Source organism: Neofelis nebulosa, chromosome 5 (assembly GCF_028018385.1).
Source record: "Neofelis nebulosa isolate mNeoNeb1 chromosome 5, mNeoNeb1.pri, whole genome shotgun sequence".
In the NCBI taxonomy this organism is placed as follows: Eukaryota; Metazoa; Chordata; class Mammalia; order Carnivora; family Felidae; genus Neofelis; species Neofelis nebulosa.
This window is the reverse complement of record NC_080786.1, coordinates 26,509,042-26,524,095: the sequence shown is the minus strand read 5'-3', so window position 1 is coordinate 26,524,095 and position 15,054 is coordinate 26,509,042. Positions and strand designations below refer to the sequence as shown.

Genomic DNA, 15,054 nt, shown 5'->3' with positions numbered 1-15,054 from the left:
AAAGACCTAAATGAAGACAGGAAGCCATCAAAATCCTAGAGGAGAAAGCAGGCAAAAATCTCTTTGATCTTGGCTGCAGCAACTTCTTACTCAACACGTCTCCAGAGGCAAGGGAAACAAAAGCAAAAATGAACTACTGGGACCTCATCAAAATAAAAAGCTTCTGCACAGTGAAGGAAACAATCAGCAAAACTAAAAGGCAACCGACAGAATGGGAGAAGATATTTGCAAATGACATATCAGATAAATGGTTAGTATCCAAAATCTATAAAGCACTCCAAGGAAGACATCCAGATGGCCAAATGACACATGAAAAAATGCTCCACATCACTCATCATCAGGGAAATACAAATCAAAACCACAATGAGATATCACCTCACACCTGTCAGAATGGCTAACATTAACAACTCAAGCAACAACAGATGTCGGTGAGGATACAGAGAAAGAGGACCTCTTCTGCATTGTTGATGGTAATGCAAGCTGGTGCAGCCACTCTGGAAAACAGTATGGAGGTTCCTCAAAAAACTAAAACTAGAACTACCCCACGACCCAGCAATTGCACTACTAGGCATTTATCCAAGGGATATAGGTGTGCTGTTTCAAAGGGACACGTGCACCCCCATGGTTATAGCAGCACTATCAACAATAGCCGAAGTATGGAAAGAGCCCAAACGTCCATCGATGGATGAATGGATAAAGAAGATGTAGTATATATATACAATGGAGTATTACTCGGCAATCAAAAAGAATGAAATCTTGCCATTTGAAACTACATGGATGGAACTGGAGGGTATTATGCTAAGGGAAATGAGTCAGTCAGAGAAAGACAAAAATCATATGATTTCACTCATATGAGGACTTTATGAGAGAAAACAGATGAACATAAGGGAAGGGAAACAAAAATAATATAAAAACAGGGAGGGGGAAAAAACAGAAGAGACTCCTAAATATGGAGAACAAACTGAGGGTTGCTGGAAGGGTTGTGGGAGGAGGGATGGGCTAAATGGGTAAGGGGCATTAAGGAATCTACTCCTGAAATCATTGTTTCACTATATGCTAATTTGGATGTAAATTTTAAAAAATTAAAAATAAAATAAAATAAAATAAAAGAATGTCCTCCTCTAACTTTTCTGAGTCCTGAAATTAAACAAAAATTTAAAGTGACCCCCCAAATTTTTTGGCTCTCCTCTTAATGTTTTCATCTTCTAAAGCTGATTTCTTTTGTCTCCATGATAGCCAGCATTCCATTCTTTGGATTTGGATTTTTTTTTTAAAGCAATACATAGAAATAAAAATAGAACCAGTTCATAGATTTATCTCATAGTGTTGTTGTAAAGATAAAATTAATTAATACATGGAAGAACTTAGAACTTCTAAACTCTCTTCCTATTTTTCACTTTTGAACTCAAAATCTTATTGCTGTTGGGAATTCTACACCTTGAGCAAGTTATTTAACTTCTCGGTGTGTCAGTCTCATCATCTGAAAAATAGGCTATGATAATAGTTATCTCACTGAGTTGTTTAAGGATTAAAAGACATAAGTGACTTAGCACAGTGCTTGAGTCAATAAACGTGAGCTATTATCCTAGGTAATGTTTCAAAGGAACATGTACTAGACTTTTCATAAAGAAACATGAAATTTGAAACCTGGCACTGAAATTGCATTTTCCCTGCAATCCTCTGCTTTTTAACTTTAAAAATAGGGCAAATATTCTGAGACACGGGCAACTGGACAGCTCTTAACAAATGGGATTAGGGAAAAAGAAAGGTATGGGGACCTGAGCTTGTCTTGTCCCTGAAACACAGCTAGATCAGCATCAAACCATTTTGAACACCTAGAAAATTGGTCTGAGGATTAACACACCAATCTGCATAATTTGAGCAATAGATCTTGGCAGGTATGCAGTGTGGAGAGGTGAATTGGGGGAGAGAAAAGCCATGGTGCCGTGGAAGGTAGGGAGCAATTTTCATGGAGAGAGGACAGAGAAAGAAAGAGAAAGGGGTATAGAGTGCAGTGCATTGGATCCTACAAGAAAAGCACTCCCCCTGAAAGTAGCTGGAGAGAAAGCAAGAGAGAAAGAGTGAAAATACAGAGGACTGGACAAGAAAACTGTTCCCCAAAGCCACTGATGGGGAAAAAGGAGAGGGTTTCAATACTGCCAATTTTCTATAAACAGTGAAGGACAGAGTCTGAAGGTTTGCAGCTCAATGCCTGGTGGTGCTCCAGCAGAAATGCAGGGTGAATCCCTAGGAGCAGACAGTTTACTCTGAGGGGCCCATATGCCCCACAGAGAAGCAGTTCCTTTGGCTGGAGTGTATTTGGTAGAGACAATATGGCCACGCCATGGGTAAAAGTCCTGGCAGACCCCAGAGAGCTGCCACATTTACTCATATTGGAACAAAGACACCAGAGTGCAGCAAACACTGGTGCCAGCTATATGTTGTGATTTACCATAAACTCTGAGCCTCTGCCACTGAGTGATCACACGAGCATTTTCCAGGACAAGGTGGCACCTGGCCATTACTCAGCAAGACCCTCCCTGAGGACCAGCACAGGTCCAAGCCACAGGAGTCGCTAAAGCGTGGAGTTTGGAAACATAGCCCTGTGTGAGACAAAACTCTGGATGGAGGCACCACCTGGCAGGCAGACAGCTTGGACAAAGATAGGGTAAAGGCAGAGAGTTGAGGACAGCCTGAGACAAAGGAGGAGGGACTGATCGTGCATCCGTGAGGGTGCAAAATTCCTGCACTGGAGATTAGAGAGTAGGGTGAAGCCATTTTCACCTCTAGCATGCTCTCACTGATCAACCCCAGTGAGCTAAGCAGTGCCATCAAGTGGTGAACAGACCCATTTACAACAAGCCCTGCCAACCTGTACAACCTAGTGGCCTATCTCCACTAGGGCAAGTCAGCCTGAGAATTAGAGCAGCAGGACTCTCCCCAAGAAGACCAGCACAATCCCTTCCACTCTGCAAAGTTCCAGTTCTAAGGGAAACTTGATATAGCTTCAATTGGATTTCATTTTGTTTGCTTGTTTGTTAATTTTCCTTGCTTCTTTTTCTGCTTATGTTGTTTTTTCTCTTTATTTTGTTTCTTTTTCTTTCTTGGAAACAGCACATTTTTTATTCTATTTTATTATTTTAAAAAAATCTTTTTTTTTCATTTTTTAGCTTTTTTTTCCTTTTGTCTTTTCTATCAAGCTTCTCTCAAAAAGTAGACCAAAACACACCTTGAATCTAGCTTCCTTTATCTGATTGTGGGGGGTTTTTTTGTTTTTAATTTTTTAATTTTAATTTTACATTTAATTGTATTAATTTTTTTTCATCCTCCCAAAATGACAAGATGGAGAAATCCACCCCCCAAAAAAGAACAGGAAAAAATGACAGCCAGGGATTTAATCAATACAAAATAGGTAAGATGTCTGAACTGGAATTTAAAACCACAATTATAAGAATACTAGCTTGGGTTCAAATAAGCATAGAAGACATCAGAGAATTCCTTTCTGTGGAGATAAAAGAAATAAATTCTAGTCAGGTTGAAATTAAAAGTGCTATAACCGAGATGCAATCTTGAATGGATGCTGTGACAGCATGGAAGGATGAAGCAGAGCAGTGAATCAGCAATATAGAAGAAAAATTATGGGGGCACCTGGGTGACTCAGTTGGTTAAGCATCCGGATTTCAGCTCAGGTCATGATCTCAATGTTTGTGAGTTTGAGCCCCACATCAGGCTGTCTGCTGTCAGTATGGAGCCTGTTTAGGATTCTCTCTCCCTGTCTCTCTCTGCTCCACTCCCACTTGTGCTCACTCTTTCGCAAAAATACATAAACATCAAAAAAAAAAAAAAAGATAAAATTATGGAGAATAATGAAGCAGGAAAAAAAGAGGGAAAGAAAGGGGAAAAAAAAAGACTTAGAGAACTCAGTGACTCATTGAAAAGGAATAACATCTGAATCATAGGAGTCCCAGAAGATTAAGAGAGAGAAAAGGGGGCAGAAGGTTTATATGAGCAAATTATAGCAGGAAACTTCTCTAATCTGGGGATGGACATAGACAGCAAAATCCAAGAAGCACAGAGAACTCCCATAAATTCAACAAAAACTGACCATCACTAAGGCATATCATAGATTACAAAACACATAAACAACGAAAAAAGCTTGAAAGCAGCAAAGGAAAGAAGTCCTTAACCTACAAGGGAATACAGATCAGGTTGGCAGCAGATCTATCCACAGGAACTTGACAGGCCAGAAAGGAGTGGCAGGATATATTCAACATGCTGAATGGGAAAAATATGCAGCCAATAATTCTTTTTTTTTTTTTAACGTTTTTTATTTATTTATTTTTTAAGACAGAGAGAGACAGGGGCGCCTGGGTGGCGTAGTCGGTTAAGCGTCCGACTTCAGCCAGGTCACGATCTCGCGGTCCGTGAGTTCGAGCCCCGCGTCAGGCTCTGGGCTGATGGCTCGGAGCCTGGAGCCTGTTTCCGATTCTGTGTCTCCCTCTCTCTCTCTGCCCCTCCCCCATTCATGCTCTGTCTCTCTCTGTCCCAAAAATAAATAAAAAACGTTGAAAAAAAAAATTAAAAAAAAAAAAAAGACAGAGAGAGACAGAGCATGAACGGGGGAGGGGCAGAGAGAGAGGGAGACACAGAATCCGAAGCAGGCTCCAGGCTCTGAGCCATCAGCCCAGAACCCGACGCGGGGCTCGAACTCACGGACCGTGAGATCGTGACCTGAGCTGAAGTCGGACGCTCAACCGACTGAGCCACCCAGGCGCCCCAATAATTCTTTATCCAGCAAGGCTGTCATTCAAAATAGGAGAGATAAAGAGTTTCCCAGGCAAACAAACACTGAAGGAGTTCGTGACCACTAAACCAGTCCTGCAAGAAATTTTAAGGAGGACTCATTGAGTGGAGAAAAAAAAAAAAACAAAACCAAACAAAACAAGACCAAAATCACGGACCAAGGACTGGAAAGGACCAGAGAACATCACCAGAAATACCAACTCTACAGGCAACACAATGGCAATGAATTCATATCTTTCAATAATCACACTGAATGTAAATGAACTAAATACTCCAATCAAAAGACATAGGGTATCAGTATGGATAAGAAAACAAGACCCACCTATATGCTGCCTGCAAGAGACTCATTTTAGACCTAAAGATGTCTGCAGATTGAACGTGAGGGGATGGAGGATCATCTATGCTGCTCATGGATGTCAAAAGAAAGACAGAGTAGCCATAATCATATCAGACAAACTAGATTTTAAAACAAAGACTGTAACAAGATATGAAGAAAGGCCTCATATCATAATGGAGGAATCTATCCACCAAGGAGATCTAACAAGTATAAATATTTATGCCCCAACTTGAAACACCCAAATATATAAATCAGTTAATCACAAACATAAACTCATCAATAATAATAATACCATAATATTAGGGGACTTTAACACCCAATTTACAACAATGGACAGATCATCTAAGCAGCAAATCAACAAGGAAACAAGGGCTTTGAATGACACACTGGACCAGATGGGACTTAACAGATACATTCAGAACATTTCATTCTAAAGCAGCAGAATACACATTCTTCTCGAGTGCAGGTGGAACATTCTCTGGAATAGATCACATACTGAGTCACAAATCAGCCTCAACAAGCACTAAAGATCGAGATCATACCATGCATATTTTCAGATCACAACACTATGGAACTTGAAATCAACAACAAGGAAAACATTGCAAAGCCCTCAAATACATGGAGGTTGAAGAACATACTACTAAAGAATGGATGGATTACCCAAGAAATTAAAGAGGAAATTACAAAGTACATGGAAACCAATGAAAATGAAAACAAGACAATCCCAAATCTTTGGGATGCAACAAAGGTGGTCATAAGAGGGAAGTATATAGCAATCCAAGCCTTCCTAAAAAGGAAGAAAGGTCTCAAATGCACAACCTAAACTTACACTTAAAAGAACTGGAAAAAGAACAGTAAATAAAGCCCCAAACCAGCAGAAGATGGGAAATCAATAATACTGAAATCAAAAAAATAAAAAAAGAGTAGAACATATCAATGAAACTAGCAGCTGATTCCTTGAAAGAATTAACAAAATTGATAAACCCCTAGCCAGATTGATCAAAAATAAAGAGGAAAGGACCCAAATAAATAACAAATGAAGGAGGAGAGATGACAAACAGCATTGCAGAAATACAAACAATAAAAAGAGAATATTATGGGCAATTATATGCCAATAATTGGGCACTCTGGAAGAAATGGATAAATTCCTAGAAACATATAAACTACCAAAACTGAAACAAGAAGAAATAGAAAATTTGAACAGACCTCTAACCAGTAAAGATATCGATTCAGTAAACAAAAATCTCCCAACAAGAGTCCAGGGCTGCATGGCTTCCCAGGGGAATTCTAGCAAAGATTTAAAGAAGAGCCAATACCTAATCTTTTGAAGCTGTTCCATAAAATAGAAATGGAAGGAAATTTTCCAAACAATTATATGAGGCCTGCATTACCTTGATTCCAAAACCAAAGACCCACTAAAATAAGAATTATAGACCAATATCCCAATTAACGTGGATGCAAAAATTCTCAACACATTACTAGCCGATCTAATGCAACAATATTTTAAGAGTTATTAACCACAATCAAATGGGATTTATTCCTGGGATGCAGGGGGTGGCTCAATATCTGCAAATCTATCAATGTGATACACCACATTAATTTAAAAAAGAATAAGAACCACATGATCCTCTCAATAGATGCAGAAAAAAACATTTGACAAAATACAGCATCCTTTCTAGATAAAAACCCTCAGGAAAATAGAGACAGAAGAAACATACCTCAGGATCATAAAGGCCATATACAGACGACCCACAACTACTATCATCTTCAATGGAGGAAAAACTGACAGCTTTCTCCCTAAAGTCAGGAACACGACAGGGATGTCCACTCTCACCACTGTTCAACATAGCACTGGAAGTCCTAGCCTCAGCAATCAGACAATGAAAAGAAATAAAAGGCATACAAGGAAGAAGTGAAACTTTCATTCTTCACAGATGACATGATACTTTGTGTGGGATACCCAAAAGACTCCATCAAAAAACTGCTAGAACTCCTACATGAATTCAGAAAGTTGGTGAATATAAAGTCAATGTACAGAAATCATTTGCTTTTCTATACACCAATAATGAAGCAGCAGAAAGCAAAATCGAGGAATCAATCCCATTTATAATTGCACCAAAAACTATAAGGTAACTATAAATAAACCTAACCAAAAAGGTAAAAGATTTGTATTCTGAAAGCTATAGAAATTTTGTGACAGAAATTGAAGAAGACACAAAGAAATGAAAAATATTCCATGCTCAGGGATTGGAAGAATAAACATTGTTAAAATGTCTATACTACCCAAAGAAATCTACACATTCAATGCAATCCCTATCACAATAACATCACCATTTTGCACAGAGCTAGAACAATCAATCCTAAAATGTGTGTGGAACCAGAAAAGGCCTCAAATAACCAAAGTAATGTTGAAAAAGAAAACCAAAGCTGGAGGCATCACATTTCTGGACCTCAAGCTGTATTACAAGGCTGTAATCATCAAGACAGTATGGTACTGGCACAAAAACAGATGCATAGATCAATGCAACAGAATAGAGAACCCAGAAATAGACCCACAAACATATGGTCAGCTAATGTTCAACAAAGCAGGAAAGAATATCCAATGGAAAAAAGACTGTCTCTTCAGCAAATGGTGTTAGGAAAACTGGACAGTGACATGCAGAAGAATGGACCTGGACCACTCTCTTACACCATACACAAACTAAACTCAAAATGGATGAAAGACCTAAATGTGAGACAGGAAACCATCAAAATCCTAGAGGGGAGAACAGGCAACAATCTCTTTGACATTGGCCGCAGCAACTTCTTACCAGACATGTCTCCAGAGGCAAGGAGAACATAGCAAAAATGAACTATTGGGACTTCATTAAGATAAAAAAAGCTTCTACACAGTGAAGGAAACAATCAACAAAACTAAAAGGCAACTGATGGAATGGGGGAAGATATTTGCAAATGACACATCAGATAAAACATTAGTATCTATAAGGAATTTATCAAACTCAACACCCACAAAACAAATAATCTGGTAAAGAAATGGGCAGAAGTCATGAAGTAACACTTTTCCAAAGAAGACATCCATATGGCTAACAGAGACATGAAAAGATGCTCAACATCACTCATCATCAGGGAGATACAAATAAAAACCACAATGATATACCACCTCACCCCTGTCAGAATAGCTAAAATCAACAACCCAAGAAATAACAGATGTTGGCAAGTATGCAGTGAAGGGGGAACACTTTTGCACTGCTGGTGGGAATGTAAACTGGTGCAGCCACTGTGGAAAACCATACGGAGGTCAAAAGATTAAAAACAGAACTACCCTATGACCCAGAAATTACACTTCTAGTTTATTTATCCAAAGGATACACAGATGCTGATTCGAAGGGGCCCATGCACCCCAGTGTTTATAGCAGCACTATCAACAGTATCCATGTTATGGAAAGAGCCCAAATGTCCATCAACAGACAAATGGATAAAGAAGAAGTGGTATATACATATATACAATTCCTTGGCGATCAAAAAGAATAAAATCTTGTCATTTGCAACAACGTGGATCAAACTAGAGGGTATTATGCTAAGCGAAATAAGTCAGTCAGAGAAAGACAAATATCATATGATCTCACCCATATGTGGAATTTAAGAAACAAAACAGATGAACATCAGAGAACGGAAGGAAAAATAAGATAAGATAGGGGCGCCTAGGTGGCTCAGTCAGTTGAGAGTCCAGCTCTTGATTTTGGCTCAGGTTGTGATCTCACAGTTTGTGAGATTGAGACCCGTGTCAGGCTCCACGTTGAGCCTGGATTCTGCTTGGGATTCTGTTTCCCTCTCTCTCTGCCCCTCCCCTGCTTGCGCGGTCTCTCTCTCAAAATTAAATCAACATTAAAATAAAAATAAATAATAAAAATAAAATATAAAATAACAATAAATATAAATATTATATATTTATATATAATATATGAACTTATATTATAAAATCTATAAAATAAATATTTATGTATATAAAATATATAAAAATATTTTATATAAATATAAAATAACAACAAACATAGAATAAAATGAAAACAGAAAGTGAAGAAACCATAAGACACTCTTAAACACAGAAAACAAACTGAGGGTTACTGGAGGGGAGGAGAGGGGCTAGATGGGTGATGGGCATTAGGGAGGACACTTGTTGGAATGAGCACTGTGTGGTATATGTAAGTGATGGATCACTACATTCTACTCCTGAAACCAATACTACATTATATGTTAACTAACTTGAATTTACATAAATTTAAAAAATAAGACCAAGAAAAAAATGGGATCAGGCACAAATAGTCCAAGGCTACAAAACTTTTGATGTTTGTTTATTTTTGTGAGAGACAGAGAGCATGAGCAAAGGGAGTGACGAGCAGAAAGAGAGGGAGACACAGAATCCAAAGCAGGCTCCAGGCTGTGAGCTGTCAGCACAGAGCCTGACATGGGGCTCAAACTCATGGACTGTGAGATCATGGCCTGAGCCGAAGTCAGACGCTTTACCAACTGAGCCACCCAGGCGCCCCATAGCTTCTTTATATTCTAGGTGTCCTTTTAGATTGTGGCTTTTTTTTCTGTGCCTCAGGGCAGACAAGTCTGCTCAGGGTTCCCTCCACATAGCCTTCCCCACTGCAGTTCAACATCAAAGGTGAAGTTCCCTTCATTGCCATGTCAGCGTCTCTCTTGCCTTTCCCTCTGTAGTGTCTCTTTCGATGTGCAGAAGCTGTTCAGTCAGCCCTCAGTTCTTCAAGAGGAATTGCTCTATAAGTGGATTTGTGTGTTCATAGAGAAGTTGTGTTCAGAATCTTTCTGCACTGCCATCTTGGACTGGAAGCTGTTTTGTTTTCTTGATAGGTTACCTAGTAATTTATCTATTTTATGAATCTATTTCAGAGAATAACTTTTTAAACTTAATTTTTGTGTCTTTTTCTTAAAGCTTTTTTCTGCATTTATATTAAATATCTTTTGTCATTTGAGATATTGTATTTAAGTCCATTGTAGAGGACACAAATAGCTACATCTAAATGCAGGGGGGGCTAGGAATGTAGCCATTTGCCCATCATTTCCATTACAGTGGTAGAAATGGAAGTTGGATTTAAAAAACTTTTTAAATTTTTTTGTGTTTATTTTTGAGAGAGAGAGAGAACAAATGGGGGAGGGGTGGAGAGAAAGGGAGACACAGAATCCGAAGCAGGCTCCAGGCTCTGAGCTGTCAGCACAGAGCCTGACACGGGGCTCAAACTCACGGACTGTGAGATCATGACCTGAGCTGAAGTCAGATGCTTAACCAACTGAGCCATGCAGGTGCCCCTACACACTTTTATTTAGAGCTAAGATGACCCAGTGGATGGCTTTAAAAAGTCTTTTCAATATGTCCTACAGCCTTGAGCATGTTTAAATGGAACAAGAAATTAGGGCATCTGTTAATATAATTGTTTCAAATTGAACAACCATCATTTTTCCAGAAGAAGCATGTAAGCATTGTTCTGTGAAATAAAATAACATAGAGGTGAAAGTCAAAACAAAACAAAACAAAACAAAAACAAAAACAAACAAACAAAAAAACCTACAGATAGTCAGAGATTCCTCTGACAGATAATTGTAAAGACAAATTATAGGATATTCCTACTCTCCTAATAGGATCCCCCTAAGCATAACACACTGAGTAGGTGGGGGAGGGTAAGGGCTACAATATACCCAGTTATGAAGAAATGAGAATTTTCTGACAGGTCCTGAGAAGGGGATTTTTATTTTTACAATTTCTCCCCTTACTAGTGTCACCAGAAATGAGGTCATCCATTATATTTGAGCTGGCAAGTGCCATTTAACACCATGTAACATTTCTACATTGCTACGCGTAAGAAACAGAATTGGTTTCCAGCATCCTGGGGCAAGAATACATCCAAGAAATAGAAAGGAGAGCAGACAGAAACGACAGAGCTGAGGTTCAAGTATATTGAAGCTGGCAAATTCTTTTCACATACCATTACATTCTTTTACCTGGAACCCAAAGCAACTAAGAGGGCAAGAACATCCTAACCAAAATCATCTCTACATCAGATCCCAACACTGTCTTCCCAGGATCCCCTGTCAGAGAAGAGCAGTGATGGGCATTTGGGGGACATAACTGTACCCCAAGGATCACTCTCCAAATGTTAGGGAAATGCTTTTTGGAAAATAGATCATTATACCTGTAAGAGAGCTAGATCACATTCATTTGTGACCCTCTCTCCATTTTAGAGCTAAGCAAAATGAGACCCAGAGAGATGAAGAGACTTTTCCAAACGCACCTCATTATTGATAAAAGCGCTCTGATTTTACCTGTTATTTGTTTACACCCTGCCTCGCCAACCCATCCCTGTCCACACATCCTGGTGGGCAAGAGGGATGTAACAGCAAACAAGGAACTTAGCTTCTGCATTTTCACTTTGTTTCTCAAATCCCAAGGTATGCAGTCCAATAGCCTGTAAGCTGTCACAATTTTACCTAGTGATTCTTAGGAGCATATTCACAGCTACAATAATAATATCCCTCACCTACCATTTCTGCTTAAGAGAAAATTAAATGGGCTAGCACAGCCAAATTAATTAGCTAGTAGGTTGAACCATATGATAATTCCAATTTTGTTGGTCCAACACAGTTGAATATTGGCAATGTCACATGGTTCAGTATGACATTCATAAGCATCCTGGTGTCTCTTAATAGAGAATCACTCTTTATTTTGATAGATCATCCCTTATATTCCATGAAATGTGTTATGTGGGCTTCAGTTAGAAAAGCCAACTCTGGAGAATAGGTAAATAAATTGTGGTGTATATACACACTCAAAATAGTTCAGAACAGCAGTTAACAAAGAACAGGTTACCTATATACACAACATAGATAAACAAAGAGAACAGATATTATGTTGAGTGGAAAAAGCCAGATACAAAAGATTACATGCTATAGGATTCAAATGACATGAAGGTTTGGAACTACCCCAACTCCTTGTTTGACTGTGATAGAAGATGCAAGAGCAGTGCCTCTGGGGAGTGTATGGTTTGGGAAAACTGATTGGATGCTGAGAGTGTTCAATATCTTGAACCATGTCTGGGTCACGAAGGTTTAAACATTTATAAAAATCCATTCAGCTGTGTATTTTAAATTAATGCACTTTACCCATTTTGCTATATGGGCATATATTTTAGAAAGAAAGAAAGAAAGAAAGAAAGAAAGAAAGAAAGAAAGAAAGAAAGAAAGAAAGAAAGAAAGAAAGAAAGAAAGAAAGAAAGAAAGAAAGAAAGAAAGAAAGAAAGAAAGAAAGAAAGAAAGAAAGAAAGAAAGAAAGAGAGAGAGAGAGAGAGAGAGAGAGAGAGAGAGAGAGAAAGAAAGAAAGAAAGAAAGAAAGAAAGAAAGAAAGAAAGAAAGAAAGAAAAAAGAAAAGAAGGAAGGGTGAGAGAAGGAGGGAGGGAGGAAGAGAGGAAGGAAGAAAGGGAGGAAGGGAGGAAGGGAAGGAGGGAGAAAACCACATTCTATAGACCCTCATGATGCAATTTAGCATAGTAGATAAGCATAGGCTCTGAAGACAGATACCAGTCTGCTACTAACTAGATATTAGCTATTTGACCTTTGATGGAACACTTAACCTCTTTAAGCCTCAGTTTTCTTATCTCTGAAATGGAGACATACAGGAATACCCACCTCATAGAGCTTTGGAGATATTAAATAAGTTAATATTGTGAGGCACATGGCACAGAGTAAGTACTAAAAGATGGCCCGTTGGTACTAGTGGTAACACTAGGAGCAGAGTCCATACTGAGGACCACCCTTTCCCGCGCATACACATCAATTTCTAGGGAATCCCTTCCTCTGAAAAACTCTCACTCCTCATGTGGTCCTCAGTGGAGGAGTAAGAAGCAGGTACTAACGCTTGCCCCCGAGCAACTCCCCTACTTACCAACAGGGCATCTGGGAGGTTGTGCTCTCTTGTGAAGGTGATGACCGCAGGGGTGATATCCAGTGCACTGAGTTCCAAAATGGCAGTGTTGATGGTATCTGTATCATGGGCCCAGCCCGCCTGGAAGAACACAGCCACCTTCCTCATAAGAAGGCCAGAGCGCACACGTTTGAATACATGTCTTGCCACAAACTTCATGGCTTCCCCAAGGCTCCTGCTGCCAGTTGACCCTTGCAAGGGGATTCTCCTGACTGCCTGCAGGAGTGCAGGCTTCCCCTTGTAGTCTGAGAAGCGAGTCAGGTAGTCTGTTTTGGAGTTGTACGAAACAATAGCCACTCGGGCACCTGTTGGGCAGTTACTTTCACTTATATCCATCTTCATCAGTAGGGATAATAGAATGTTTCTCATTCTCTCAAAATCTGAGTGGGAGACGTCATTTGACATGTCCAAGGCAAAGACCACTTCGCTAGGGAACACAGGGCATTTGGAAACACCTTGACACAAAGGATACACAGATTTAAGATTTTCTGTAATGCCTCTGAACAGGTGAAGTTTGAGATCCAAGTGAAAAAGAAGATCTATTACGTACCTGTTGAGCAAGCTGGAAGGGAAATTGTTTTGGAGAAAACACAAGACATTGTTAGTTTATATAGGCAGTGGTATGTTTTCCAGCTGAGTGCTTTAATATGAAAAAACCATCTCCTCTGAGAAATTCAAGCAGTGAACTTCTCTCTGGCCTATTTGCTCCCCAATATTCATTCTTCCTTTTTTCTATAGCAGTAGATCCCAGTCTCTGGGCATATGGCTGCCTGGCACAAAGATGGCATTTCCCAGAGGGGGAGCTATCTTACTAAGTTCTGAGTAATAGAATAAGAGAAATGGTAGAAACAATTTCAAAAAGATATTATTCCCTTTTCCCTTCCTTTTCCTACCAGCTAAAGCTTGATAGACATCTTGGACTTTGAGGGCACTTGGGAAACAGGGCCCCCTTACCCTAATGGCAAGGCAAGAAACTATAAAGACCCTGAGTCCCTGAATACTGTGGAGCTCTGTATCAACCCTGGACTGGCCACTTCCTGGCTTTGATCTGAGAAATACACTTGTGTCATTGCTATTGAGCACTGAGGTCGCTCTGTACTGAACTTAAACCTAATACACTGAACTTAAACCTAATACACTGAGATATTCTGAAACTGTATATATATACACACATGTACACATATACACACATATCTAAAACTATGTATAATATACTATATATATATATATATATATCATATACCATGTATTATGTATAAGTGTGTATGCACAAGTAATATGTTTTATGGAAAATATCAGAAAACCAAAAATTAAAATTACCTTTAATCTATAATGTATATGCATGTGTATGTATATTTAATTGTTAATTTAGTTTTATAAAACTCGGACCTTAGTATATGTCTTATGTTGAATCTTTTTTCACTTAATATATGATTAACATCTATTCTTCTCGTCCATATGTTTAGAGCAGTATCACCTCGTCTACTATAGATGTCTCATGATACTCCCACCAACATCCCTTTGTGATGAGCGCGTTTATACATGTATCTGTGCATCTCTGTCCAATCATGGTCCTATAATATGTCTATAATTGTGGCTTTTGATATGCAGTGTCCAATTGCTCTTCAGAAAGGTTGTACCAACTGACACTCCTACCCGCAGTGTGTACTTTTATACATTTCCCAAATTTAGGTAGAGAATTTTTTCTCATCTCAAAAGTATTTCCAATTTGAGAAACAAAAAGAGTATCTCATTTTCACTTGTATTCTTTGACCTCTTGGGAGGTCAAACATTTTTACAGGTTTATTGTTTGTTTGTATTTTTTTCTTCTCGAATCTTCCATTCATTCGTGTCTTTTCTCCCATTTTCAATCCAAGAGTTTTTTACATCAGGTTTAACAAATATGAACTTTCTGTGC

At 38.9% G+C, this 15,054-nt stretch overlaps 1 protein-coding gene across 2 annotated transcripts in view; it reads right to left on the bottom strand.

Moving 5' to 3' along the window:
- The window catches only part of LOC131511817 (collagen alpha-4(VI) chain-like), a 118,662-nt gene that overhangs the window by 19,807 nt on the left and 83,801 nt on the right, over positions 1-15,054 (bottom strand). For both annotated transcript variants that reach the window (XM_058729864.1, XM_058729865.1), the window contains exons 31-32: positions 13,687-13,698; positions 13,098-13,591 (exon numbers count right to left, since the gene is read on the bottom strand). In XM_058729864.1, the coding sequence (XP_058585847.1) occupies positions 13,098-13,591; positions 13,687-13,698 (506 nt within the window). The remainder of the gene's footprint in view (positions 1-13,097; positions 13,592-13,686; positions 13,699-15,054) is intronic.